This window comes from Penicillium atrosanguineum, assembly GCF_028827265.1.
Source record: "Penicillium atrosanguineum strain IBT 20685 chromosome Unknown utg000007l_segment0_segment0, whole genome shotgun sequence".
Taxonomy (NCBI): Eukaryota; Fungi; Ascomycota; class Eurotiomycetes; order Eurotiales; family Aspergillaceae; genus Penicillium; species Penicillium atrosanguineum.
In genome coordinates this window covers 1,920,670-1,947,419 of record NW_026623139.1, presented here as the reverse complement: position 1 = coordinate 1,947,419, position 26,750 = coordinate 1,920,670, and the positions used below count along the sequence as shown (strand labels likewise).

Sequence of the window (26,750 nt, the reverse complement as noted above, 5' to 3'; positions counted from 1 at the left end):
CAACCCTGAGAGAAAACGATCGTTTATCTAGCTCAAAGCAAAAATCTATTGCTTCAAAGCATCCAAATCCGAAAACGCCATCCTGTCCAAGGAAAGTCTAAGCCGCCGAAGATCACATATTAGAAAAGTGCCAAAGTCATAATGTATCGACAAGAATGGGGTTTACATCAGAACGGAGGCGCTAATGAAAGTCGAATGTAGAAAAATGAAAATACAATGAGGGAGGAACAGGTCATGCCATCTTAGGCCTTGTCTTTCCCTTTGCTGCGATTCCCATGTCCACGACGAGGGCCTTTGTTGGCACCACCATTGGGACTCTGATTGTGTGTGTTCCGCGGTTGTGTTGGGATATTCGCACTCTTCTTAAGTATGGAAGGGGCTGAGGCTGGGGCTGGAGCTGGAGATGGTATAGACTGTTTGTGGGCCTGAGAACCAGCCCCATCAGCGGCATTCTTTTTGCCTCCGCGCTTACGGGGCGTTCCGGATGTACCAGAAGGCTTCCCGCCTCGTTCACCCTTGCCGTTGGGCTGTTGCGCGGGTTCCGGGTCAAGGAGGCCCTGCACGCGCCTGCTCTCTTGATCCCACCAGGCTTGGAATTCTTGCTCGGCCTGAATTTCTTGCAGGTTGTGCTTGGCCGTGGCTGCCTCCCGGATGACGTCTTTTTCGATCTGTTGTTGCTGCAGGATGGTTGCGAGGGAGAGAGAGCCACTGGATGGGGAGTTGAAGCCTGATAGGTAGGGCTCTGGACGTGGGATATGACGAACAGATTGAATTGCAGGTTGGGGCGATGCCTTTGGAAGAGCTTGTTGGGCTGGTGTTGGAGGCCCCGAGGGTGAAGGCTTCGAAAAGGAAGATGGCTGCATGCTGCTAGAGACATTGCGGCCTTGGGACGGTATCGGTGTAGCCATCGGCTTCGGTGGAGGTGTCCCCGCCACAGTTTGACGCATAGTCATCGAAGGTTTCTGTGCAGTTTTCGATGGCTCAGGTGAGCTGAGTCTGTTTTGCCCCGGGAGAGGATCTTTGGCGGGCTTTGAAGGTGTAGCCGGAGATGGTAGCGCCCATGGGTTCTTTGCAGCCTCCTTCGCCTTCTCTTCGGCAGCAAGCTTGTCTTGCAACTGCTGCTGTTGCATCTTCCTTCGCTCTTTTTGGGACATCTTAAAGTTACCACTTGCCTCACATCGTCCCTCCATGCCCAATGTAAGGTTTGATACCCGGGACTGGGAGGTTTCACCCATAATATCTTTGAGGTCCTTCTTATCGCTTGAGATTACCGGAGAGGCCCACGGTGCTGAGGAGTCTGGTGGCGATGCCATACCACGCTTTTGATGCATGGCAATTGCCCGAGATTCCGTAGGAGACTGGGTAAGTGGTATATCTTGCGGCGAAGACATCTGCTCATCCAAAAAGCCACGTTCTTCAAGGGACTCGGCTTCTGGTATGCTTGCTCCCAATGCTGGAGAATCGGGATAAGACCGATTCTCCGGAGTCCCTCCGAATTTCATTCCGCGCATCACAGCCTTGCCCTTGGTGTCCCCGGGAGAAAGTGCACCTTCCTCGTCCATTTGGAACATCAGGTCACCGGTTGACTGTCTTGGTTTCAAAGTAGGACTGGTAAGGAGGCTTCCCGAGTCCCTGGAAATGCTGGCCTTGCCCTTGCGCACTGGCGTGGTCGCCACACTAGGCTGTCTCGGTCGCACATCATAGGATTCGACTTGGCTCAAACGAGACTGCAAAGCCATTGCATCAATCCGACGTCGCTTGTCCATCTCCACGGAACTGACAATCTCGGGGTACTTCTCAAAAACATAATCCTCTGAGTTGCGTCCTCGAGATATAGGTAAGCACGCCAGCTGATTCTCGTGACAAACCGAGTCAAGTTCGCTGAGGAGTTCCTCATCAAGCCCTTCCAAGAGTCTGTTTGCAAGCATGTCTTCGAGATTGAGACAAATGTACTCCAAGGATGCGTCCTTAAACTCGCGGACGTAGACTGGAGCGATGGAATTGAGAAGATACGAAATGTTGCGTGTGTTGACAAAACGACCAAGCATCTTTTGGCAGATTTGAGAAAGTCTGTCGATCATCAACTCATTGGCGACGTACATCACATCGAGAAGCAGGTCAATCAAGTCGTCGAGATCTTTCGACCGTACTTGATCGAACATCTGCTCTTCCGTATCGGCGTATAGGTAACGCAAGACAAAATCGAAAGTCGATCGGTCGATGTGCTTGAGATCAACATGCACACTCTCTGAGGGAGACTTTCGCCGATGCGCAAGCCACCTGCCAGCCGAACGTCCATTGAACAGGGCATCGAAGAAAGGGCAGCGCTGGCAAACCACTTGGCTGTGAACCTTGACAGAACCGCCATTCAGTTGAATCACAACATCAGCATCATCAAAGAAGGACAGGTGTTTAATGGCATGTGCCATATCGGTCTTCAGGCTCGGCTGCGGCTCAACCATCAAGCGGGCCGCACGTTCTAATGTTGGCAGACCGAGTTGAGTAGCCACTCGCATGACCTCCGTACGCACTTGGCGGTAACGGGCGCCATTTTGAGTTGGAGTGCTCGCTTTGTGCCAGACATCGATGATACTGTCCGTGTAGAGGAAGAAGACGACATTCATGACAGTCAGGAAATCAGCACCTAGCAAACGGATCTGGATGTGCCCATCCTTGCCATACTCGATATCGAGGACATCAGGCACGGAAGCATAGTACGACTCCCGGAATTCGTGCAGCGCCTTGCGAAGAACAGGACTGCGACCGCTCAAGAGGAATTCGTGTGCTGGGATTCGTGCATCCGAGAGCGAGCTAGTCACCCAGATAGTGCCTTCTGAGCCTATGGAGAGAAATTTATCTTCCATTTCCGATGAGGTCAGAATGTCACGTTTGATGGCCACCGCGGAAGACAACGCAACAGGATCCTCCGCATCGTCCGCTGCGATCATCATATCCACATCATCGGGCTCGGGCATCATGAATGGTGACAGCGGCAACAAGTCATCCCAAAGTGTACTTGGGTCGGTATAAACCTGCTCTCGGGTCACATCACAGTCACGTTGAGCGACAGCATACGCCCCGTACGCATTGCTGCGTACAGCCACGGCCCTAGACAAACCCGGGATGCGGGCAAACTTGTATTCTTTGGACGCGCCCTCTTTGTTTTTGGTCCGTTTTTCTTTTCTCCAGGCCGAGCCTGAGGTCGTGCAAATGATGATGGATCCATCTTGTCCCACATCAACGTCGCTGGCAGCCATATGGGACTTCTTGACGGACCAGGCCCTCATAGGAGCAGCTAAAGAGTTACGGATTTTGGCTGGGTTGGTTGTTGATGTCAATGCTGAAGGCTCGTCAGGCTTGTTTGCTTGGACAGTGAAAACGTCACCAGAGCTCGACAAGGCGCAAATTGTGTTACCGCCGCATGCCAGCTTGACCACGCGATTCACCGAGCCGCCGTATCGTGTTGCCATGAAACTATCCCTAATGAACTTGGAGGTAGACTCCAATGGCAGAGAGAGCTTGGAATAGCCATACTGCGAAAAGACCCAAACTTCGTGGTTCTGAAGAAGCACAGCAGTAGCGCGGTCAATAGCGGAGACCATTTGGATTGGACTCTTGAAGAGCGAGGCACCAACACGTCGAGGTGTTGTCTGGACTTCAAGAGAGCGGGCATCAGAGTCAACTAATCCCAATTGACCTTCATTCTTGCCGAAAGTGTACAGACCCGAATCAGTGAAGACAACTGAGTGAATCGAGGATGCCGCCGCTCCGATAATCATTTCCTTCTTGAAAGGATTGAAGATCTGCCGCGGGGTACTCTGAATTGGGACATCATTCTTATTGCTTGTCCTGGGTAGGCCATAACCAAGTTGTCCGAACCTGTTGCTTCCCCAACTGAAAATCTCACCATGATCGGTGATTGCCAAGCTATGGTCCTGTCCCAAGGCAACATATATAACCTTCTTCCCAGCCAGACCGCCGGTCTCGATGCAGACAAAAGTAAATCGGGTCGATTCATCGCCAGTTCCCAAACGACCGCCGGGTCCAAACCCGCACATAAACAAGTTGGCCTCAGGGTCATCTGTGATGATGGCAGTATGCAGCTTTGACATGATCACATTCTGATATTTCATTGGCTTGTTTTTGATCAAAGTCGGCAGGTCTCTCGAGTTGCTATGGTCAAGAGTATCCTCAAGACCAAGACGCTCCATGTTCTCCTCATATTCGCGGTAGAAACGTTGAAGCAGATGATCTGGACGCTTCAGTACGACCCTCTCGGGGAACTGACGATCGTCTTGATCTCCAAGCCCGAGGTTCAAGTTTTTGTTGCTGCCCAGGGTGAAAACCTCGTCGGCGGAGAAATCGCTCCGCGGCTTTAGGATGCTCCGGGTAACGTAGGCCTCGTCCTCACCATCGTCTCCATAATTAGACGCAGCATTTGAACCAGCATCACTATCTGCAGCATCTGGGACTATCGAGTCTGTCCACCCCGCCGTGAAAGTCATTTGTTTGATATCTCGGGATGTGATAGTCGCTCCATAGATGTCAAATGGACTGTAGCCTTCACGGTCCTTGATCTTGATCAAGCTACCACTTGGATGCCCTGTGTTTCCCACTTTGCTGAAATCCGTCACATCGCGCATGTCACGCGCCATAAGCGCCTGGGCGATTGTGGCATTTCCCGCGTAGAGGGCCCGATGCAGAGCCGTCCACCCGCTCTCCCAGTCCTGCGCATAGATATCTAAGAACGGAATCTCAAGCAACATACGCGCAAAGCTGGCGGCCGTGGGTTTCGGAGATGATGCAACGTGATGAAGGAGCGTTCTGCCATAGTGATCGCGGGCATTAACATCGGCGCGAGATAATGCGATACTACCCTTCTGGAAGGCCGGTCGTTCGGGGAAGGAAGTTCCGGGAGATGGTGCGTATGGTTTCTTCGATTTCGGAGGATTGGGAGACGAGGCGATCATTGACCCAGGGCTTCCAACCTTGGCCGACAGACTTGACGCCGCTGCGCCATTAACTGCGGCACCTCCGGGCGCTCCTCCAGCTCGCGGTCCGGCGAACGTTGCGTTCGCCAGGAACCGGTGGAAGCTCTCCACATCATCTTGAATGAAAAACTCCCAAAGCTTGCTACTCATGTGCCCGAAGTTGTCCGGTCTCAGAATCTCTTATCAAGCCCAAGCTGGAGCGTCGCCGTCACCACGAGGTGAACCGCGACGGAAGAGCTGGGTGATGAGAGAATTCTGGATTCGAAAGAAAAAAAGTCGATTCGAAGGCGATCGACGCGTCCTTAGTCAAGGCAGTTTCACCGGGGGTCTTTCAACGCGCGGTGACACAAATTCGATTGTGGGTTTTGGATAGAGGTGGGTTCGCGCGAGGTGGCGATGAACTGTGCTTGTCTGGCAAGATCGGAGGTCTCAGAAGGGGGGTTCTCGCGGAAGGACTCGGGTCCGGATGAGTGAAAACAGTGAGATGAAGGCAATGAGAGTTTCCCACTTGGTAGCAAGTGTCTTCAATCATCGACTCTCCGTCATCGCCGTGAAACGTGGGACCCCCAAGGTGGTACCGACCAATCATAGCGCGCACGTCCCTCCATGTTCCCCGAGAGGCGCGGATCATCCGTTGCCCTGAGAGCCCCGTTGAAGCCCGTGGGGGAGCGATAGGTGAAACAGGCCTTGTGCCTCACGTTCTGCAACTACGTAGATGACATGCTTGGATCTAGTACCCCCTCTTCCCCCGCACTTCGTCCTATCCACGTTCTCACCCATTCCGAGATTATATACTGGGCCGAGACCGTTACGGATCACCGCCGGAATATGTATCTGTAGGTTGAAAGACATATTTAGAAAGTTGGCGCGAATGCTGTCTCATAAGTCAACTTGTGCTTAATTATAGAGAGAAGCCGATGCCAGTAGGCCCCTCTACATTTTCCCCACTCCCCAAAATGTCAGACTTGACACTAGACATACATTGTTCCGGAAGGGAGCGCGATTGTCTGGCGTACGCTACGAAGAAATGGAATGGAATGGACAAATGTATCTTTTTAGAAAGATGGGAACGGAGCCTTGGGCTGGGAAAGTGGGATTTGTGATGGGAAGATAAGGATACTTTGAGAGCTCGCAAAGGAGCAGTGAAAAGATGGGAAGGAAAACTATTGTTGGTTATTTTTGGGTAGATAAAATGAAATGCTACCCATTCAAGACCTCGAAGCACCCAGTCTTGGAATTTAAGCTGTTCTCAATAACGATGGTCTCGGTGTTCTCGACACTCGTTTCGCTAGGAGCCGTACCGATCTCTCCTCGTTTCTCCCTAAGAAGACATATTAGCTTTCCTCTTCCAGTGGTTATATATCTGAGCCAGTAGTTATAGATGTCTTTTACCTCTTATGTAATAGGACAGCGGATACAAAGCCGGCCCACAGTAGGAAGTAAAACACAAAGGCCACTGGCCATCCTTTCTTCCATCGAGGCGCCCCATCTGGACCGGCTGTCGGGAATAGCAAGAGGGGAACCCAGATGTTAAAGGAATATCCAAAGGTCATCATCGCGCCCTGTTAATCTGGTCAGTCACGATCCACAGTCTTGTGTTCAGGGCTCTGATATCTGAAACTTCATACCATAATCAGTGCCCGCTCCTCTGAGTCATCTTTGACGATCGTGTTGACGGTCGAGTACAAGATAGGGCTCAAGCAGCCTGAGAATCCAAACAGGTACCAGGCAACGAACCTGGCCATATAATTAGCGTATGGATGCTGCTAGAATGTAGGAAACGTACTTTAGTGTCCTAGGTATGTTCCAAATGACCATACATAGAGTGGAGAAGAGACAAAACGCAGAAGCGATAGTATAGATGACCCATGTAGGATATATCGCAGCGACAGTTGTTCCAAGCCACGAAGCGACAATTGTGATCGCGCTGACAACCGTCGGAAGCTGATTGATCTGTGTCACAGAGTAGCCCTCCGCCTTGAGCCATAGACTCATATAGGCTGATGGGTAAGAACAGATGATCATGCATCTATGAGAAAACATGTTATTATTACCAAATGTTTCTCCTAAAACAAGTCAAAGGGATGATCTGACTCACGCGTAGCATGTAATAAACACCCAAATGTGCCATCGTTTCAAGGACCGCCTGAAAACATCAAGCCCAAGCTTTCCGGGGCGACGGATTTCTGCTCTACGTGTTCGCTCCTTGGCCAAGGCAATATCACTCTCGGTTAGGTAAAATGGCTGCGGTGAGCCTGGTATACCCGGGAAGATAAGAAAGCCAAGCAAGGCTACCGGAATGGTGAAGATACCGTCAACGATAAATAGCCACCTCCAGCCTGGCATTCCCCCAACCCCTGACAAGTTGGTATAAGCTGCGGCCTGCAAGTAACCACTAACCATGGTGCCAAGAGGATTACAAATGAACCATGTGCCCGCACGCTTGAAGAGTTCCGGGCCGGAATACCACGAGCCTATAGTAGAAAGTCATATAATGTAAGCCTTGTTTGCATAGCTTGGCATCAGATAAACCTACCCAGAATAAAATGAGTTCCGGCAAAGACAGGTGCCTCAAGCATTCCCACCAGGAAACGAAGGGCATAAAGTTGATTGACGGTTGTGACACGGCTTTGGGCAAAAGTGCAGACACCCCATAAAACTTCCAATCCGGGGAGCAGCCAGCGAGCTCTATATTCCCACGATAAGTGTTGCTCCATGCCTAAAGAGATGAGTAGGTAGATACGCACAATTTTGGACGCGACAACAGCAATAGTCCCGGAACTTGAAACACCACGTATGCTGTGTAGTAGCAGACATTGAAATAATTTAGCTGATTGCCGTTAAGACTGAAGTCTTCTTTGAGTCCGCTGACATAGGCATTGCTGATATTCGTTTGATCTGTAGTCAAGTTAAAGAATGTCCTATCACATCGATTTATCCAAGCCGCCTATCCAAGTACTTGACAAAGACTAATAATGTTAGTACAAGACCAAGCTCTTTAGTTTCAGATAGAACTCACAGCATAAACACGCAAAAATGAGAATTGACACATCTAACTTGAAGAGCAGCCTGTGAAAGTGAGCTACCCTGTCAATCGACGATAAATGCCATGGCATGACTTACTTTCTTTCTTCGGATGGATAATGAGACGGATACCAATTGAAAATCTCCTTGAAAAGACTAAGAAGTGCCGATTTACCCGGCTTGGAGCTGACCTCGGACATATTGATCAGAGCACTCCTTGTAAATGCCCGCTCTGACAGATTAGGACACCCGAAGTGAGTTCCAGACTCCGGATTGTTTCCCGCAAGCTATTATATGTCTAATACTGCGAAATTGTGTACGCATACAGGACCTATATCATTCGTTGACATCATTGCAATTCCCCCCACTGACTGTCGCCATCGGGCTCTTTCCGAGTGATAAATGCCATCATACTAGATCACAAAGCCTAGATGGATTAGCCGGTGCGGGCACCTAGAAAGCTGAGTGGCAGGCGGGGCGAAGCTTTACTACGAACTCATCAACTGCGACATGTTGAGGGACGATGGCGTGCCCAGAATTCGCGCTGTCGCTCGCATAACCTCCGAAAAACAGCAATGATGGAAGATAGGAAGATATCATCGGATGTTTAGATGGCGTGCTTTATATGCCTAAAATCACAATAAGTCGAGGCGTGCGGGGTTAGAAAACCTGGTGTGAGACCTGCTTGTTTTATATGCGGCTCTCAAATTGCTCGATCGTGCAGGAGCTACAGAAAAAAAAAGCCAGTTGAACCGTTACAATTATCAACATGCCGGGAAAGATTCTTGATAGATACGAGCAAGTGCCCGTGACCAAGGCAGACTGTGAGTTGTTTATTTCTCCAGCGCGATTTCTTTCTAATTGAACTCAGTGGACTGGGCTGAGCTGATCACTCTCGATCTGAGTGAATATGACCAACCAGGTGGCAAAGAATCGCTGGTAAAGCAGCTGGAGCATGCTGTTAAACATGTTGGTTAGTATTAAGTCCAACCACTTCGACCAGTCACTAACACTTCAAAGGGTTTTTCTATGTAAAGAACTTCAATATTAGCCAAGAAGAAGTTGATCGCCAGTTTGCTCTGGGTCGAGAGTTTTATTCGTTACCGCTTGAGGAGAAGCTCGAGTATCACAATGCGGATGATCTTATCAGAGGCGAATATAATGGCTACAGACCCGCTGGCCACCGCATGTAAGAAAGTGCGACATGCCACCGAACAATTCTCAAAGCTGACTCGAGACCAGCCTTGGAAACGGCATCCGGGACAACGTGCAGGTATACAATATTCCCAAGTTCGATGGCTTCCATGAGCGTCAACAGCCTCCTGTCATTTCCAAACACATCGCAGAAGTTGAGCAGTTTAGTCGGGTATGTTGACATCAATCACTTGCTTCTTGTCGCGCTACTGAACCCAAGGTGAATAGAAATGCCACACCGAGGTAGTAGAGAAACTCCTCCGTCTCTTCGCCATTCTTCTCGAGCTTCCTGATGAGGACCAACTTGTCAAAGACCACCAGTACGACGTCAAGGGCGAGGACCATCTACGCTACATGCACTACGCAGCTCGCAGTGCCGAAGAGAACAAACAAGTTGGTGAGCTGTATAGTCCCGGTCACACCGATCTGGGAACCGTGACTTTGCTTTTCCGACAGCCTGTAGCTGCGCTTCAGATACTCAACTCGGAAGGAGAGTGGAAGTGGGTGCGGCCCCAGGACGGCACCATCACGATCAACACCTGCGACGCTCTGACAGCTCTCACGGGTGGCTTAATCAAATCCAGTGTTCACCGTGTGCATGCGCCGCCAGCTGACCAAGCCCATGTTGACCGTTTGGGCGTGCTTTATTTTGCCCGGTGAGTCTTGCCGAGGAAGCCAGAATGTCATTTTTTTATGCTGACATTTATTCAAGACCCAATAACCACGTGGTCCTTGATCCTCTCCAGAATAGTGCGCTCCTTGGCCGACTGGGACTGACGCAGAATGTGTTTACCGAGTTGGGTCAGCACTTGAAAACCGAGGAGTGGGTGAAGGTTCGCCAAAGCCAACAGCAGCGCCGCAACAAGGATGTCAAGGTGTCGAGGGAGGGCAAATATACTTATGGACCAAAGGATCTCGACATTATCCCGGGACTGAAGGCTCAAATCTATAACTAGACAATGATAAGGTAGCGAGATGGATTCACAGTCTCAGTCCGATACTCGATCTTCCATTCCTTATTCTGGGAACATAAATTATCTATTGTTGGGTAATTTCAAGACGGCTCACGCGTCCCTCCCCGGCTTTTACCTCGGAGTAATGCACGAGAAAGGAACGAATGAAAGATCGGATCGATCTGCAACTGCATAGATTCCATGTGATATCTTGAAAGATAGTTCAATATGCGGTGTTTTCCAGCCATATGTCAAGGACGGGGCAATCTCCCTTTCTGCTTCTTCTCCGCTTCATCTTTTAGTTGACTCCGAGTATTTCCCGACTGGAATCATTCACCAACGCCTTTTATCCCTTCTCACATGCCAAATATCTAAAATGCGGGACCTGCAGAATGCATACAACGCAATTAAGTTCAAATGACATTAAAAATGAGCACTAGAATCAAATCGAGAAATAGGAAAGCAAGGTGGAGAACGACATCGTACGAGAAGATATCCTAGCGCATAAACCCCACCACTCAGCATCAACCGTACCCAACCTATTCAGCGCCAGGCCAGAATGCCCAGGTGCCCAGCCCTATCGCAGTGCTCTCTTTTTCCGTGTTCCGGGCTCGGCAGCCTAAATGCTACCCTGCTGATCAAAAGGATCACAACCCCAGGCGGTCCTCCGCAGTGCGGGGTTAGCGATGATCCCTCAACGGGCTTTCCCCAGATTTTCCCACGAGTCCAGCTCTTCCGGGCACAATGTTCAACATGAATTTCAATGCCTTCCCAGACATATGTGGCATTTTCGATGTGCAATAATTGCTTTCAGCTAGCATTTGTGCTAAAGCGGATTCTGATTCATCCGGGATCCACTTTTTGCATAGTCCGAAGGCCTAAAAAAGAGGAGAAAAAAAGAGGGCCAGGGGCGTGTTTGGATAGATGCTGATCAATGCTCGAAAAATATGGACTGCCTCGGTAGCGGAGCCATCAATATCACATTCGTTGAATCTGACGGTGAGTATTTATATCCTTTCCCTCCGATGGTTTTGACGTTGTGTGCACCGACTGAAGCCCTGGTCACCAATCTATACAGCTGAAGATGATCTCCACCACCGGTGCTTCGGTGCGCCGCGTCATGATGGCCTTTGTGGGCCTCATGTTGGCAGTTACATCTGCTTTGCCATCTGGTCGGTATGCTAGAGGCCTTCCCTTGGCCCCAGCGGATGATCCGTTCTATCAACCCCCGGCTGGCTTCGAATCGGAGGCACCAGGCACAATTCTGAAGCAGCGGGATATCCATGTTGCCTTCTTGGGTCTGATTCCAGATCCAGTGACTGCCTACCAGTTGCTATATCGGACAACCGCTGTCAACGGCTCTGCCATTGCCACGGTTACCACGATCTTCAAGCCTATCAACCCGAAGAAGGATCGATTTATTTCTTTCCAGACGGCTTACGACAGCTCAGCGAGCATCTGCAACCCTAGCTATAATTACCAGCTCGGGGCAGCGCAGACTGATATCATTTCATCCGCTGAGCAGTTGATCCTGCAAATCTACCTGCTTCTGGGATACATTGTTGTCTCGCCTGACTATGAAGGCCCCGATGCGGCCTTCGGCCCGGGTCGCTTGGCTGGAATGGGAACTCTGGATAATATGCGTGCTGTTTCTAATTTCGAGACTCTTGGTCTTAGTAGCACTAGCCCCATGATTGTTGGCATCGGTTACTCAGGCGGCGCCCTCGCCACAGGATGGACAGCTTCTTTGCAACCCTCCTATGCCCCTGAGCTGAAGATCAAAGGTTGGGTTCAGGGTGGCACCCCCTCTAACTTGACGGGCACCTTGCTCGAGCTCGATGGCGGAGTCTTCAGCGGGTTCAGCCCTGCTGCTGTTGTTGGATTGTCCCAGCCCAGCGCGTATGGTACCGAATTGAGCGCTCTGATCAGTTCCATCCTGACGACGGAAGGCGCATCCAAGATCAACTTTGCTAGTAAGAATTGCGCGGTGGCCGATCTGCTCAACTTTGCTGGACAGTCGCTGTTTTCCACGAGTATCCAGAGTCTGGGCCCGGAGCTGCTGTACAACCCAACAATTCAGTCCGTACTGAAAGAAAACACCATGGGCGTCAACAAGGACGAAACACCCACAGCACCTGTGTTTGTTTATCATGCCACGCAAGACGAGATCATTCCCTACTCGAACGCATCAGTCATGGTCGACTCGTGGTGTAATTACGGCGCTAACGTGAAGTTCACCACTTTCGCCGCTGGTGGTCACGCGACCACTGAAGTCATCGCAGTGGCAGACGCTGTCAACTTTGTCGAAGCTGCCTTTGCCGGTACCACGACGAGCGGATGCACCAAGAACACGGAACTTGCCAGTATTCTAAACCCGATCGCACTGGGCGTGAGCCTAGAGCCTATTTTGGTGAAGTTAATCGACGTGCTTCTCACGCTTGGAAAGCGCGACGAGAACGTGAAGCAGAACCTCGACGTTCTGCATGAGACGGTTACTTGGTAGAGATGTAACCTTGGTTCGAACCTTGAATGATCGACGAGAGCCGAGATCTACAGGTATGGACTGGTAATGATGAGATCCCCTAGTCCTGGGATTCAGCTGGACATGATCAATAGGTTGTTTGATTGACGTGATTTTAATCAGTAAATGATTTACATAATTCTCCAAATTCTTCCCATTCTTCTCAGCGGATAACTCACTATTAAACTATGATTCCCATTTCGTGATTGCTTGCGTCATTTCTCCGCGGCTCTGCACGCGGGTCCGAGTGCGCCCGACCTTATCTATCTACCTTACAGCGGTACTTCCCAGCGTTGATCTTTGATCCCCAGGCTGCCGTACTTTGTTCACGCATTCAAATAGACAAGGAGGATAGGCAGCAATACGATGTCTATTAAAGATCGAACCTGATCACGCTCAGAGATAGCCGCTTGGTGTCCATCACCTGTTCGAGATCACCTGCTTCTTATCTCCACAGGGGCGCATGTATAAGTACCCAAGCCGTTACCGTGTAAGAGCTGCAGCTAGCTTTGCTTTTTGTCGTGAGATTTGTAGAGTTTGAGGAAGTTCTGGGACAGAGCCAAAAGGAATGTTAGATAAAGAGGCGGTATCATAGATCAGCTGTGGTGGCGCCTGGCTGATTTCCGCACTCGAGACCTGTCGAGTCACCAGATGTGCGTCACAGACCGTTCTCCCCTTTCTCCACGTTCTCCTCCCCCCTTCCTCCCATATACTTTGAACCATTATGTCTTTCTTTATCCCGTAGGTTGCACAACGTGAAATACGCTGTGAACCCTTGACTCCCCCCGTGGATGCGGAGAAGCTCCTAGGCTCCGAAGGTCCCAGACCGCGTCAACGATGCGCTCGTCCTTGCAATTGTCTTGATTAGCACTTCACTTTCACGTCCACGCCAGCCATTCCCACTTTTACATCCTTGATCCTTCTACCTCGCACTTGTTAGCATGGCCGTCTGCACCAGATCCACCGCCGCGCTGGACTCCTGATAACAAGAATTCCCGCTGATAGCACTCGCCCCCCGGACCCGTTTGTCGGAGTGAGTGCTCTTGTCTCGAAGTCGTTCAACTTCATACTGACCGCTGACCTGATAGTCCCCTGCCATGCATCAGCACCCTCGATCACCTGCGGTGCCTTCATCGGCACCCAGGCTCTCTTCCAACCTGCCCGCTCGGGACGACCCAAGAGAGCACGACTCCGTGCCACCCTCGCCTTCTACAGACATGAGAACAAACTCCGCTCGGGGCCTAGGCATCGATGCCGGAGCAGACGCCACCGGGCAGACGAGAGAAGCAGCACTCAGGAAAGAGGCCATCACCAAGTTGAACCAGATCATCTCGGTAAGGTCGCGGGCGGCTTCGACATTGGCCGTGTGTGGCACGTACTGACTACTTCCTTTGTTTCTTGCAGAACTACCACACAAAAGCCGCTCTGATCATTTTGCATTCACGCGTGGAGCTGCCGGCAAGCTTCAATAAGGGCTCTGATAGCCCGAGAATCAATCGCTGGGTACGACGATCCCGTCCTGTTTCGTTACCCCACTTCAAGAACGAAGTGCTAACCTCGATCTCGTCTTTCCAGTTTAATGTCGAATTGGAAGATACGGATGCTCTGCGGGAGCCACTTTGGACCTGGAGGTCATGCAACGCCACGGAGAAGCGACCGCCACCCCTCATCATCGAAACGTTTCTAGACGGCAAGGGCCTTACGAATAACCAGAGCTTGGTGATTTTAGACGAGAACGGTAAGCGATGGGATGTACAAGAATCACTCACGGCATCAAGAGGTGCCCGTGCATCTCAAGGACGCCAGTCGGACTCTAATGAGATTATTTTGGAAAGATGGAGAATCGAGTTAGGCGAGTCCTCCAGCGGGCTGCCGTCAGATCTGAGCTCCATCTTGCCGACTGTGTATAAGAAAAGCATTGTCCTTTTCCGATCCTTATTCACTTATTCTAAGTTCCTACCTGCGTGGAAGTTCTCTAAGCGCAACACAAAGGTTCGTCGGAGCCCGGCACTACACCTCAGATATCGTGTGGTAGATGGGAGCACTATACGCAGTGATTCTGCGGCTGATCCTTTGACGATTCCGTTACATGAGAGGACTGAGAAGGTGGTGGACACGTATAGATTTGGCGTGACAGAATCCCCTGCTGGGCCCTTCACAGTATCAGTCACATATCGAACGAATTGCGATTTCCGGGTGGACGATTCAGAAGCGCTACTGAGCTCGCGTTTCATGGGCGCCGACGACGCTATCTTCCGTCCCTCATTGCCGTCAGAGGAAGCTACTCGCCTGGGGCCTGAAGTTGGGTCGGTACCAGTGGAAAGAAGGACGATTGAAAATCCAGACTGCTCGCGTGCATACGGAAGTCTGTCAACGTTTCACCAGGTTGGGCCGGCTACTGGCGCCAGTCCTATATCTGCATTGCGAGCAGCCCGCGATTCAGGTGTTGGGTCGTCATCTCCATCGGATTCGCCTAAGAAGTTGATGCCCGCTGCGAAAATAGCACCCACAGGACGTGCCGCTCAACTTGCAAGTGAAAGTGGCAGTTCTAACTTTACTCGTCGCCCTTCTGTCTCATTCCAACCCTTCAAAGCACCACCTCTCTCCGCATCACCTGCTCTCGTCGATACTCCTTTAGGCGTGTCTCCTCGTACTACATCTGCACGTCTCTCTATTGGAACGTCCGCAGACTCGAGGTTCATGCCCCCTCCCTCCGTTGCAGCAGCCGCTCGTCGACCTCCGGTTCTTGCATCTGAACAGGCTATACCTTCTTCTACTTCCGCATCTCCCAAGCCTGCACCCCTTACACGCTATAGTAGTTCTTTCAGCCACCGTCGAGGCCGACCATCCTCGGGAGGTATTCCCCGAATGGAAGATGACACCTCCAGCGGCAAAGCTAGTGCTGCATCGTCCAACGTCCAGCCCGGCTCCGGCCTTCTCGCAGAAGCAACAGGGACGAGCGCGGAATCGATGCACGCAGACGATGAAAATATTTCTGAGTTCCTGAAGATGCTTGATACAAGTAAGGACTTGATGACTCGGTCCGCGGCCAATATCTCGCTTGAGGAGAGTGCTCGAAACGCGACTGCTCCTGCAGCTGCTCTGGCTCGCTTCCGAGGCCTGGTTGCGCCGCACGCCGCCCTCTCAGATTCCATGACATCCTCCATGCACATACATCGATCCTCTACTTCCTCCAGCAAGCAGCTGTCAGGCGTCCCACCGATGGTTGCGGGTACCTCCATATCTACTGCCTCTTCTCCTGGGAAACCAATCTCGCCTCACACGCCTCATACGCCTGCCATCCGATCCCGCCTCAGCTCCAATAGTGTTGCTGATGATATCGTCATTGACCACGAACGCCAGCGGGCCGCAAATATCGAGCACGATCCTGCACTCGATGAGCACCCCAGCCTCGAAGCCACCCAGCATGCCTCTACTGCAGCTGCCATTGACATTCCAACTTCTCCGCGGGTCTTCGATCCCAGCTATCGCCGGTCAAGCTCTGCCGCCCAACATAGACGCCATACGGTTAGCGATGACGACGAGATCTTCCCCTTCGGTATGCGCAGCATGAGCGTGGGACCTCAGCTCCCTCTACCTATCGGCACACAGCAAGAGGCCGAGTTCGCTCCCGAGAATCAATCCAATCAACAGTCACCCTCTATCGACGCACCTGCTACCGCCACAAGCAGCACCGGCCCCTACCGCGACGCTGTCTCATCTCGAGGCGCTGGTCCTACGGCTACATCAACTTCGTCCACTACAAACGTTTACCAGCCCCGTTTCGCCAGCTCGCGCGGCCGTGGTTTCTCCGGTGGTCCGCAATCCCTTAGTTCTGCCTCCAGCAGCCTAGCCCGAGGCGCTAATATCCCGTCTCATCTCGTCGAGCGCGATGCCGACCGCGACGGTAACGCCAGCGGTAGCAACAGCGGCAATTCCACCATGGAGATACGGCGTGGATCCGGCCACCGGCCTAGCACCAACCGAGCCCCGCCATCTCAGATCGAAGACGACGAGCCCCTGCTTTTCGCAATGAGCGATTTCGGCGCTTCCCGGCGCAGTCTGGAAGAGAACCGAGGCAATCACGGTGGCAGTGACTCGGCCGGTGGATCTCGTCGTGGCAGCGGCCGTCGCGGAGCTGGACTCCCTGGCTTCCATCCCTGGTCCTAGTGGCCGCATTATTTCCTTTGCCATTGCCAAATATTTCTGATCTTCCCATTTCCCAGGCGCAATTTCAAATACCCATTTCTCTCTCTTTCCTTCTCGTTATGTCGCGGTTTTGTCTCACTTTGGGATCTATTTCCGTCTCCTTTCCAAAAGGCTCTCTTTTTAAGTTTTTGGGGTTGGCGGTTTCCGTAGACTGAGCACTCAATTTGATTTCCTCCTTCTTGTGCATAGAAAGGGATTGTTCTTTTTATTCATTTTCTTGCGTTCGCCTTTCGTCTGCTCCCTGGGACATCATGATTTCAAACTACTTGCTAGTTATGCAACCCCGCATGATCGATACGATTTGATGTTTTCATGCGATTTCTCTCTTGCTTTGGATATCGTTGACTTTGGTCTCTCTTTTTCATTATATGTTCTTGTGGTGGATTTGAGGTCTTTTTTCGTCTTGTGCTATTTTGAATAAGGATAAGGAGTGGGAATGATGAGTTTGAGTCCTAGAGCAGGCGAATATTACAATTTTTGAATATCAATTCTTGTTCAATAGATTGTAGAGATCGTGGAGATTCGAGGTTGTACAAGGGGTGACTGGGTGAATATCAAAGACTTTTATCCAATTCCGGTTCGAGGTATCTAACAATTAAGGGCTCTATAGATGCTGAAAACAATCCCGTCATGCAACGTGTCCATACTAAATGTACATTCACCCACCCGCCAGTCGGGCAAAGTATCGAGGTAATATTCCCAGGTCAACCTATACGAGGATGTTCAAGGCATATCCAAACGCGACGTCGCAGCCCAGCCACAGGGCGAGCGAAGGACTGCGCATCGTGTCTTAATGGAAGGGGGCGCAGGTTAGCGAAGCGTCTAACCTGGCTCGTAAAAAGGACGAGCCAGCGAACTTCTGCTCAATTGGGCGTGGTTCAAGTGGCATGGCCTAAAAAAAGGCCCGAGGCGAATCAACACTTCACATCCCACGGAAGGTGTTGTTAGAAGCGCTGCGGCGCGCCTTGGACTTGAACTCGGTCTTATCGTAACGGACTTCGGGCTTGCTGTGCTTCGCCTTGCCGGCGGGCATGAAGCTAACCTCTCTCTCGCCGACGGGGCCATTTGTCCGTGCAGTCCGTTGCTTGGTCTTCATGTTCTGGGCGCGCGAACCGAATGAACGATCGCGGGTCGAGTTGGTGCGAGTCGAGGAAGACACCTCCATACGAGGCGGGGGACGCTTCGTACGCTTGTAGTCGGAAGAAGAGATCTTGTTTGAAGGCTTCTCTCTGACGGGTCTAGGGGCCTTGGGTTCATTATTATCCGATCCTGAATCGTCATCGCTTGAGCCGGGCACGTCGTCGATAGCCTCTTGTTCGACGGCTGTCAAGCCACGCTCCTTCCGTGAAGAAGACTCAGGCACAGTGCTGGGGTTGAGAAGCTGGAATTCAAAGGACTTCTCATCGATGGCGTAGTCCCGGTCCTCGAACAGAGCCTTGAAACGGCTGTCAGCCAGGACACCCTTGTCCTTAGGCTCGGTAGTGGCTGCGGCATCAACCATGTGCTCGTCACCACCTCGCTCCAGAACACGCTTGGCTTTGCGGCGCTCGTTCTTCTCCTCGGCGTTCATCAACTTCTCGGCCAGTCTCCTGTTGACCTTGACGGCGGCCTTCTTCTTGCCCCGAATACGGCTCTCACGCTCCTTGTCAATCTTCTCCTTAACACGCTTGGCACGCTCCTCCTCCCAAATGTACGGGTTGGTAATCAATCTCGCCTCCTCGTACAGGCGCTGAGCCACGAAGTAACCGTGCATGTATGGTCGCAAAAGGTTGGTGCGGCCAATAAGGTGCTCTAGGTTTAAAGTTCGAAGCTGAGGAACAGTCAAGAACTTGTAGTTGTCGTAAATAGCGCCAGCCTGAGCGCTGGTGAAGGCGTTCGGATCGTTGGGATCCTCGGCCATCTCCTCGACCAAGTTATCCAGGAACGAGCACCACTTGGGCGCGGGTCCAAGTTGCGGGATGAAGAACGAGTGCTGCTGGCGTCCTTCGTTGGCGGTCAAAAGCATTCCACTGTCCTTGCACCAAGCCACCGAGTTGATATCCACCGCAGGTTCGACAGAAGTCCACGGGGTACCGTCACGAGGGTCCCAAAGCTTGATAATACGCTTATCGGCAGACATAATCTTGGGGTCCAAGGTCGCTTCGCGTGTTGCGGTCGAAGGCTGGAGGAACTTGAGGGTGTGGATAGGGAATCCGTATCCCTGGTCCTTCTTCAGAAGGGGGACCGGGGATCGAAGATCGTAGAGGTGAATCAGACCGTTCGAGGAGCCGGTACCGAGAGTCAAACCAGAGCGGTTGAACTCCAAAGCCGTTATCTCGTTGCGCGCCTCACCCGGACCAGCTTGTGTGGGGGGAAGCAAGACACCCGCGCGGCCCTTGGCTCTGGTATCCCACAGCTCCACCGTACCAGCCGATGTACCGAAAGCCAACAAGTTGTGACTTTCCTCCGCGATGGCACCAGTATTGACCGAGCCAGTGTGAATACCACCTTGCAGAGTACCGCCTCCAGCAGATGTGAAATCGTCACCACCAACATCCACCTCAAAGCTGCGCATGTACCTGCCCATCTCCAAATTCAATCTGAACACTTCGCCCATACCATCTTGGTTGACGCCGACTGAGGGGACCAGCGCCTCGGTTGACTGGCGGTCATACACAAGGTCACGGCCGTATCGCGGGAGACGAGTGGTATAATGGCATCCTGACGGGGTGTGGAACTCGAGAGAGCGATCGGACTGAAGGTGAAGCGATTTTGAGTAGTCGGAGGAAAGAAGGAGGAAAGTGGTGTTGAGAGCGACAGTATGGCGGGCCCATGACAGAGAAAGTTGCGGAAGGTAGTGAGTGTGAATTTGCGGCTTGTACGTTCCTAGTGATCAACATGTTAGTTACGCTCCAACAGTTACATGACCGAGGGATCCTACCTGTGCTCATCACCCAGTCTCCATCCTCACTGGCTCGAACACACTGGCTGGCCTCCTCGAACTCGAAATCTTGCAGCAGCTCGACGCGGTTCGCATACTCGGGATCATCCTTCAAACTGCGCTTTCGGCGTCTGGCAAGCCATTCAGGTAACGGCCGGGCAGTGTTAGAGCCCGAGATAGTGTAGACGGGCACTTCGGACTGGTTTGACAACTTCATGGTGTCTGGTATTGTATATGAAGTCTCTCCAAGTGTCAAGCTGCGATAACGAAAAGAAAAAAAAAAGATAGAGCGATAGGGATCACGTGACAGGCCCGGTGCGGATCCCAGTGATTGGCCCGAGCGTCCCTCGAACTTCCCCCGGACTCGCGATCTCGCGATTTGTTCACCAGTTCAGCCATTGCTGGACATTCGGTGCCTCATTAATCAGCTAATGGGTCTGTGCTTGCCGTGCGCGCGTGGTCATGTGGAATTCTCCCTCTGGAAATGACTCTCCGAATAAGCCTCGTCAGCCCTCTATTTATGACTCCCGGGCCTGTCCGTAACTGGTAAACCATGGACTTTCCCGGAGGTGCGACGACCAACGTACATCTGGCTGTAAGTGAGCGCATATGTCCCATATGGGATACGAACTGATCATGAATCTTAGGATGGCTTCTCTACGATCTACTGGAGAATCTACACGGAAGAGCCCACCACTGCCAACCCGGCGGTAGAGGGCCCAGCCAATGGCTATACGATCTTAAAGCATCTTGGTCGCTTGAAGAATCTGGAAGCCAGATTGCGAAGTCTGAACTGTCTAGCGTCATGCCCGAGGCGCCTAGGATTATGGGTATTTTCCCCTACTCCGAACTTTGAAAGTTTGAACCCCTTGTATGTGAAGGAAGGGGATTCAGCAACGACGAAGATCCTAGTGGATACAACGAATCTAAAAGGTATGTATCTGATTCACGGGAATTTGTGATGGCGCGTTTACTTTGCTAATACCCTGTCTAGTCTCCGCATCGGGCAATATTACGTCCCAGAACTTGATACGGAGCCTTTCATCAGAGTCCCAAGATCAAAATGGGTCTCAATCTGCCGGGTCGCAGAGACCACAGCAAGGCCAACCATCATCTCGGCGACCTGATGGCTATAGCGGCTCGGCGGCTATATATGCATCCTTCATCTCGGCTGTCACTGGGGCGATTAGCATTCATCTGATCCGACGATATGGTGCTCTCCCGCTTGGATCCCGCACACTATTCACTCCTGTGGAGCAGCTTGGTTATGAGAGCCCGCGAATTGACAGCGAAAGCGTGCTTTCAAAATCTTATTTAACAACTCTGAATGTTCAATTAAATGCAGCTGGAACTTTGACAGTCTCCCCGCAGACGATATCACAGGAGGGTATCGTCCGACTATGCAGCCCACGTGACGATATCTCAGATGTCCTGAGAGTGCAACCAGGATCTGATCTCTGGCTCTGTCCCAATGGGGCTGTTGCGAGACTTGTCACGGCTAATCTGGAATCCTCGACGGCCCCGTCACCAGGATATCAGAATTCTGGGGACACATTGACAAAACGAAGACAGTGGAAGGTGGATGTCGTCCAGTGGCTTACGAACTTCGGATTGCAGATCGAGTCCGTCGACGAGGAACCATGGGTCGAAGTCGAGGTTTGGGAGCCCTTCTTTGCAAGACTTGCTGGGGAAGCATGGCGGCAAAATGAGGAATCTCAATCTGCGCTTCCTCTCAAACGCATGCTTTGGCCCGCGAGATTTTGCTTCCGACGATGCGGCCAACCGATTCAGTCCTCCTGGCTCCGGGAGACCTTGGACGATCCCCTTGAGTTCATTGGGCAATGGACTCCAGAAACCGGTTCCCTCAACCCAAACCAGAACCTGCAGACCATTCCCACTCTAGAGGAACCTCAACCTAAAGACCACCAAATGTCATCTCCTAAGGTTGATAATGCGGAGATCTTTGAAAGCCTCTCCCGAATGTCTCAATATAATGACTTGCAAACTACCAACCTGGTCTATCCAACTCCACCTGAAGGTGCTGCGGCGATGGGAATAAACCACACGAATCAATCTGATGCTTTCCCCGATGATGTCGAATTCTTATCACCAGCTGCGGCTCATGACAGAAACATCTCGAATACCGAACCCCCATCTAACGCCCCGATTGGTACTGGCAAATACGATGCCAGCGATGATGACGATCTTTTTGGGGAGATGAATGAGAGAGACTTTGGCTCCAAAGGAATAACTGATGCTGATTTCAGCTTTTTTGATGAACCGGATCTCGAAGGTATGGGTGATGAGCCTTCTATGGATCACCTAGAAGAGACTCCTCAGGCACACTTGGAGTCGAAGGGCATTGGAGAGGAGGAAATGGAAGACCGTACAGTTCCAGAAAACGCCCCGCCAGAAAATATCGAACCTGCTCAACCACCCCAAGAGGAAGAAGCTCCTGAAGCAGTGCAAGATACCGAGCCCGAACCGGCAGATGTGCCAATGACATCCGCTTCCTCGGTTCAATCCTCGCCGCGTCCCCAGAGCCAACCCATTAGTCCCCCATTAAGTCCAGTGGAAATCAAGAAAATCCTGTTTTCTAGACAACAGTCAGATCACCAGGAGCAGTCCAAAGATTCTCATCATCCTCAAGGGCACTATCACCCCATTGCCTTCGAAAAGAAGATCGGAGACTGGGACCAGAAATATGGGGCAGCGGGCAAGTTTTGGTTCTCTACTGGTGTCAAACCAGACACTTCGGACAAAAACCCCAACACTATCCCCACGGTTGGCATTCCTCACCGTGGTCGAACTTCAGTGAGCCTCCCAAAACCAAATGGCACAAATGCTTCACCATCAATCCTCGAAGACCGGGAACGGTCTTCGTCGATGTCAAGCAGTGCTAGTAGCGAAGACAGCTATGGGTTGCCATTGCAGCATGCTCCGACGCCGCTAGCTCTCCCAACCTTGAAAAGAAAGCGTGTCTCTTCCGAAACCGATATCCAATCCGTTGCATCAACAGCCAAATCAACTAGTGTGCCTGAGGTGAACTTGGGATCCAAAGCTGAGAATTCGACATTTCTGGGGAACTTTCTTGCCAACTTCTCCGATTGGACACTTACTGGTTACTTCTCTGCGTTGCAAATTCAACAACTGCCCGTTCTTCTCCGCCGGGAGGATCAAATGCCAATTGCTCAGCTCTTGGTCGACCAAATAACACAATCATCTCTGGATCATGTCCTGGATGGCAATGTCGGTCTGTTTGGTCTGGAAAGCGACAGTCTGACTTTGCGAACGTGCATGGAAGATACAGGCTTCTTGGGTGAGATGGCCAAGCTGGATCTCAAGGGATATACGTCTCTGCAAGATGAAACGGCCGCGGAGTCGACACATCAGCCGTCCAAAGAACCGGCGCGAGTCCCCATCTCAAAGGTTGCAGCTCCACATCTTCGGGTTCGCCGTGGGAAGGAGTTTCTGGAAACCCTTCCGCCCGCTATCTCGTTTTGGGAGACTTTCGGTCTTGAACCTGCTCGTGGGCCGAAAGATATTACGGCTTACTGCATTCATCCGAACTCCGCTTCAAAGGCTGCAGATTCATTCCTATATCGTTTTGGTCTTACATATCAAAGCTGCAACCTTGGTGACCATTCACGGTGCGACAAGTCAATGGCATTCAAAAACGGAATGAGGGCATGGGATACCGAGTCCAGCTACTCCTCTATGATGCAGGGTTTGAAAAAGCTGTGTGAAGAACTAGGTATGTTACGCTTCCCGGCTCATTTGATATTATCTAACCCGACTTCAGGCGCTGATTTGTCGCAATCCCCACCCTCCTCCGATAATTGTGTCGTTTATATTGTCAATCCGTTCCCTCACGCGGCTGCATTGGCGGACATTTGCACGGCTTTCTGGCACCTTTTCCAACAATTGTTGGCTAACGCCGACCTTCGACAGTCCCGACAGGTCAACGACGTTGCTTTGCAAATTATCCCAATGAATTTCATCACATCCGGGGAATCAATGGTTGTTCCGACTCAAACAGACTATCTGGATCTCGCTCTAGAGGTATACGGTCGATGCCGACCAAAGGAAGCAGATCTGAGTCCTGTGGTGTGTGCTCCTGCGATACTCCTCGCCGATCCTCTGCCTAGAGCTCTCCATTTCCGCCTTGCATCCGAGAAAGGGTCACCATTACAAGATGGGCGTAGCCTCCATATTGCGTGCTCCAAAAGCTCAGATCAACGTTGGATGTCGGTGGCATGGTCTGATGGAACTGGGTCTATCCAAACAACCATGTCTTATTGCCTCCGATATCGAAGCAAAGGCGCCGCTAGGACAGTTGCCGAGGTGCGCAATGAGATCTGGGCCACGACAAAGCACATCATGGAAAAGTTCCAGGCCCGTTGGAGGGTTGTGCTGGTGAACACCGAACCAATGGATCAAGACGACATTGAAGGTAAGGTTCAAACGATATTGAAACTTACAATTCCAAATCTCACAATTCTATAGGATGGAGCGTTCTGGCCGACCAAGTGAACAAGATGAGACCAGGATCATTGGAGTTGACCATGGTCACCGTCATCACCACCCCCGATCTCACACTCGAAGCACCCACTTCAACCATGACAACAGCCGTCCTGAATCCCCATTTCTCATCAACCCCCGTCTCCACCCCTAACCCGAGTGCCAGCATTGCCTCGCCCGAGCAATCTGGTAACGCGCCAACACCCAGCGCAACCTATAACGCCCCCACTCCAACCGAACCCTCCATCGAACCCGACACAGACGTCGTTCTCACCGACATCAGCGATGAGTCATGGGCAGTCATCCTCTCCCATCGCCTCAACAGCTCACCTCATCTCACCGAGTTCCGCCCTGCGCTGGCTAGCGGGTATCTCCTCCGCCGCAAAGGCACAACAGACGGCGAAGGTGTCTTCTCCATGACCGTCAACCTCGTATATTCCCAGCGGCCATCTTCATCTCACGGAAGCACTTTAAGGGAAACTTTGGGCATGTATCGCGATCTAGCATCTCTTGCCCGAGCGAGGGGCATGCGCAGCGTGCAGAACAACACGCTGCCTTGGCATATAGCGACGGCTTTACGGGCTCAAGAGCTTTTAAGCTATGTTTTCTAACTTTGGACACATTTTTCTTATTTATTCAGTTTGATTGTGTCTTACTGGCGTCCTGTGTTTTGAACAAGATTCTTATGGGGCTTTGGTGCATTGTATATGTTATTCGGGCAACTGGCGATACCATTGGCGGCATGGATTTGGTTTTCGTGGAAGCGAGTGGCATATCTCTGCATTTTCAGCTATTCAACTTATTGCTACGCTTATCAACAAGCATTCAAATTTTACCATTTTCTACTTATTCACCTACATATCCTTCCATCCTTAGTCATTATAATCCCGGTTCTCAATTTTGTGTTCAACACATTACTATTGCCTAACTGTATCACTCTAAAAGCAGCCACAGAGCGATATACATCCGAGATGTTTTTTATATGTGCCGGTATAGCCTTAACGAATCACATGGGCCCCGCTGAGCACCTTTGCTCTTTTCAGATCATTTGACAAATTACAAAAAACCTAGGTAACTAGGCAGAATTATCCAAGTAGAAATGCTCACGAAAGAGCATGCAAGTTAAATTCATCGTACCAGTCATGTGTCATATGTTAAGCAGACCATATCCATCCAAGTCATCGAAAGTACATCCATGAAAGAAAAAAAGTAATGTCCAACCAACTCCCCAGGTGCAAAAAGATATGTAGCAAAAATTCATGTGCTCAAAAGTTGTACAAAAAAAAACAACGCGCGGAGTCTCAAAGCAGTCGCATCAGGCTCATCAAGATAGCAGAATATGCTATGGGGTATCGTATTTCTTCTTTTCGTCCGTTCTCCAAGGATATATCCATGTTGTCGTATAGTAGGGGTATCAGGACGGCAGCAGTGTCGCTGGTTAAGTGAGGTCACCCTCCGCCTGCGCTCTCTTCGTCGATTTCCTTGCTTGTTTTGGAGAAGATGGAGACGTGGTTCTGGACGGCGTAGATAGCAAATCCTGCGATTGCGAGGATAATGAAGAGTACGATAATGATAATCGCGATGGTGATGTTGCGCTGGACCATCTTGGCGGGGTTGGGTGGAGGTTGGGTAGGGTTTGGGCCGTCAGCTCGTAAGAATTAGAGCTCGAGAGCTCGGGGTAAAGGCGATGGAACTATTTGGACGAACGGTATAGGTCGTGATTTCGTGTCCGAAAAATAAGAAAAGAATTGGAGGGAAAATAGTTGGGCGACAGAGGTAATCCCGGTCTGCTGCGTTGGCACTTGGGTTCGATTGTATACTCGGCGAGTAGACAGCGCAGTATGTACGGCGCAATTCAGTGCAGCCCGATCTTGCTTGTTTTTTTTTTCCGGGAAGCTCAAAGATGAATGAGCCGCACAAGAGGGGAATGTGAAGAAAAATTGCATCAGTTGGAATGCTAATGGGGGGTTTTAAGCAAACCACGTCCCAGCCATGTGCTTTTTTGCGATCGGTGGCTGGGGATGCAACTTGGCAGGCGCTAACCTCATTCCCAGCTCACCTTTGATTCTGACACCCGTATCGACCAATAGACCTGTCATTTATGACCGAGCAGCTGTTTGATATTGATTATAGGGTTTCCTAGCCAAGCCACATGGATCATATCCATGGTCATCCATGCAGGCTGCCCAGCCGCGTTTTGAAAGCTCAACACGACCGGGTAGTACGAGGTACTCTACGAAGCAGACCAGTAGGGCAAGGGAAGAGATGGGCTACCACTAGCTGGTTTATCTTTACCATTGTGTTTAATGAATTAAATTGAACTGACTATAATACCCTGTCTGGGTGGCAATGATATTGCTGACGCCTTTGGAAGGCTGGTCGCAGGCCTGATATCTCAGGTGTCGATAACGTCGGTC

At 51.2% G+C, this 26,750-nt stretch overlaps 7 protein-coding genes across 7 annotated transcripts; 4 read left to right on the top strand and 3 right to left on the bottom strand.

Moving 5' to 3' along the window:
• Window positions 1–242: 242 nt before the first annotated feature.
• On the bottom strand, window positions 243–5,141 carry N7443_008932 (BTB domain and ankyrin repeat protein; the record flags this gene model as incomplete). The annotated part of the gene is made up of 1 exon (XM_056888988.1): window positions 243–5,141. One exon carries the CDS (start codon window positions 5,139–5,141, stop codon window positions 243–245), a length of 4,899 nt encoding a protein of 1,632 aa, XP_056738290.1.
• Window positions 5,142–6,191: 1,050 nt separating this feature from the next.
• On the bottom strand, window positions 6,192–8,215 carry N7443_008931 (uncharacterized protein; the record flags this gene model as incomplete). Its single annotated transcript, XM_056888987.1, has 9 exons — window positions 6,192–6,312; window positions 6,384–6,553; window positions 6,620–6,728; window positions 6,778–7,020; window positions 7,090–7,465; window positions 7,528–7,679; window positions 7,739–7,889; window positions 8,011–8,060; window positions 8,115–8,215. 9 exons carry the CDS (start codon window positions 8,213–8,215, stop codon window positions 6,192–6,194), a joined length of 1,473 nt encoding a protein of 490 aa, XP_056738289.1.
• A 569-nt stretch (window positions 8,216–8,784) lies between these two features.
• N7443_008930 (uncharacterized protein) lies at window positions 8,785–10,165 on the top strand (the record flags this gene model as incomplete). Its single annotated transcript, XM_056888986.1, has 6 exons — window positions 8,785–8,839; window positions 8,887–8,988; window positions 9,036–9,204; window positions 9,258–9,381; window positions 9,438–9,865; window positions 9,922–10,165. 6 exons carry the CDS (start codon window positions 8,785–8,787, stop codon window positions 10,163–10,165), a joined length of 1,122 nt encoding a protein of 373 aa, XP_056738288.1.
• A 1,081-nt stretch (window positions 10,166–11,246) lies between these two features.
• N7443_008929 (uncharacterized protein) lies at window positions 11,247–12,665 on the top strand (the record flags this gene model as incomplete). Its single annotated transcript, XM_056888985.1, has 1 exon — window positions 11,247–12,665. The coding sequence occupies one exon, from the start codon at window positions 11,247–11,249 to the stop codon at window positions 12,663–12,665; it is 1,419 nt and encodes a 472-aa protein (XP_056738287.1).
• A 1,115-nt stretch (window positions 12,666–13,780) lies between these two features.
• On the top strand, window positions 13,781–16,853 carry N7443_008928 (uncharacterized protein; the record flags this gene model as incomplete). The annotated part of the gene is made up of 2 exons (XM_056888984.1): window positions 13,781–14,017; window positions 14,088–16,853. The coding sequence occupies 2 exons, from the start codon at window positions 13,781–13,783 to the stop codon at window positions 16,851–16,853; spliced, it is 3,003 nt and encodes a 1,000-aa protein (XP_056738286.1).
• Window positions 16,854–17,814: 961 nt separating this feature from the next.
• N7443_008927 (WD repeat NOL10/ENP2 family protein) lies at window positions 17,815–20,029 on the bottom strand (the record flags this gene model as incomplete). The annotated part of the gene is made up of 2 exons (XM_056888983.1): window positions 17,815–19,757; window positions 19,813–20,029. 2 exons carry the CDS (start codon window positions 20,027–20,029, stop codon window positions 17,815–17,817), a joined length of 2,160 nt encoding a protein of 719 aa, XP_056738285.1.
• Window positions 20,030–20,365: 336 nt separating this feature from the next.
• N7443_008926 (uncharacterized protein) lies at window positions 20,366–24,944 on the top strand (the record flags this gene model as incomplete). The annotated part of the gene is made up of 5 exons (XM_056888982.1): window positions 20,366–20,407; window positions 20,460–20,745; window positions 20,807–23,566; window positions 23,615–24,265; window positions 24,319–24,944. The coding sequence occupies 5 exons, from the start codon at window positions 20,366–20,368 to the stop codon at window positions 24,942–24,944; spliced, it is 4,365 nt and encodes a 1,454-aa protein (XP_056738284.1).
• Between the last annotated feature and the right edge of the window lie 1,806 nt (window positions 24,945–26,750).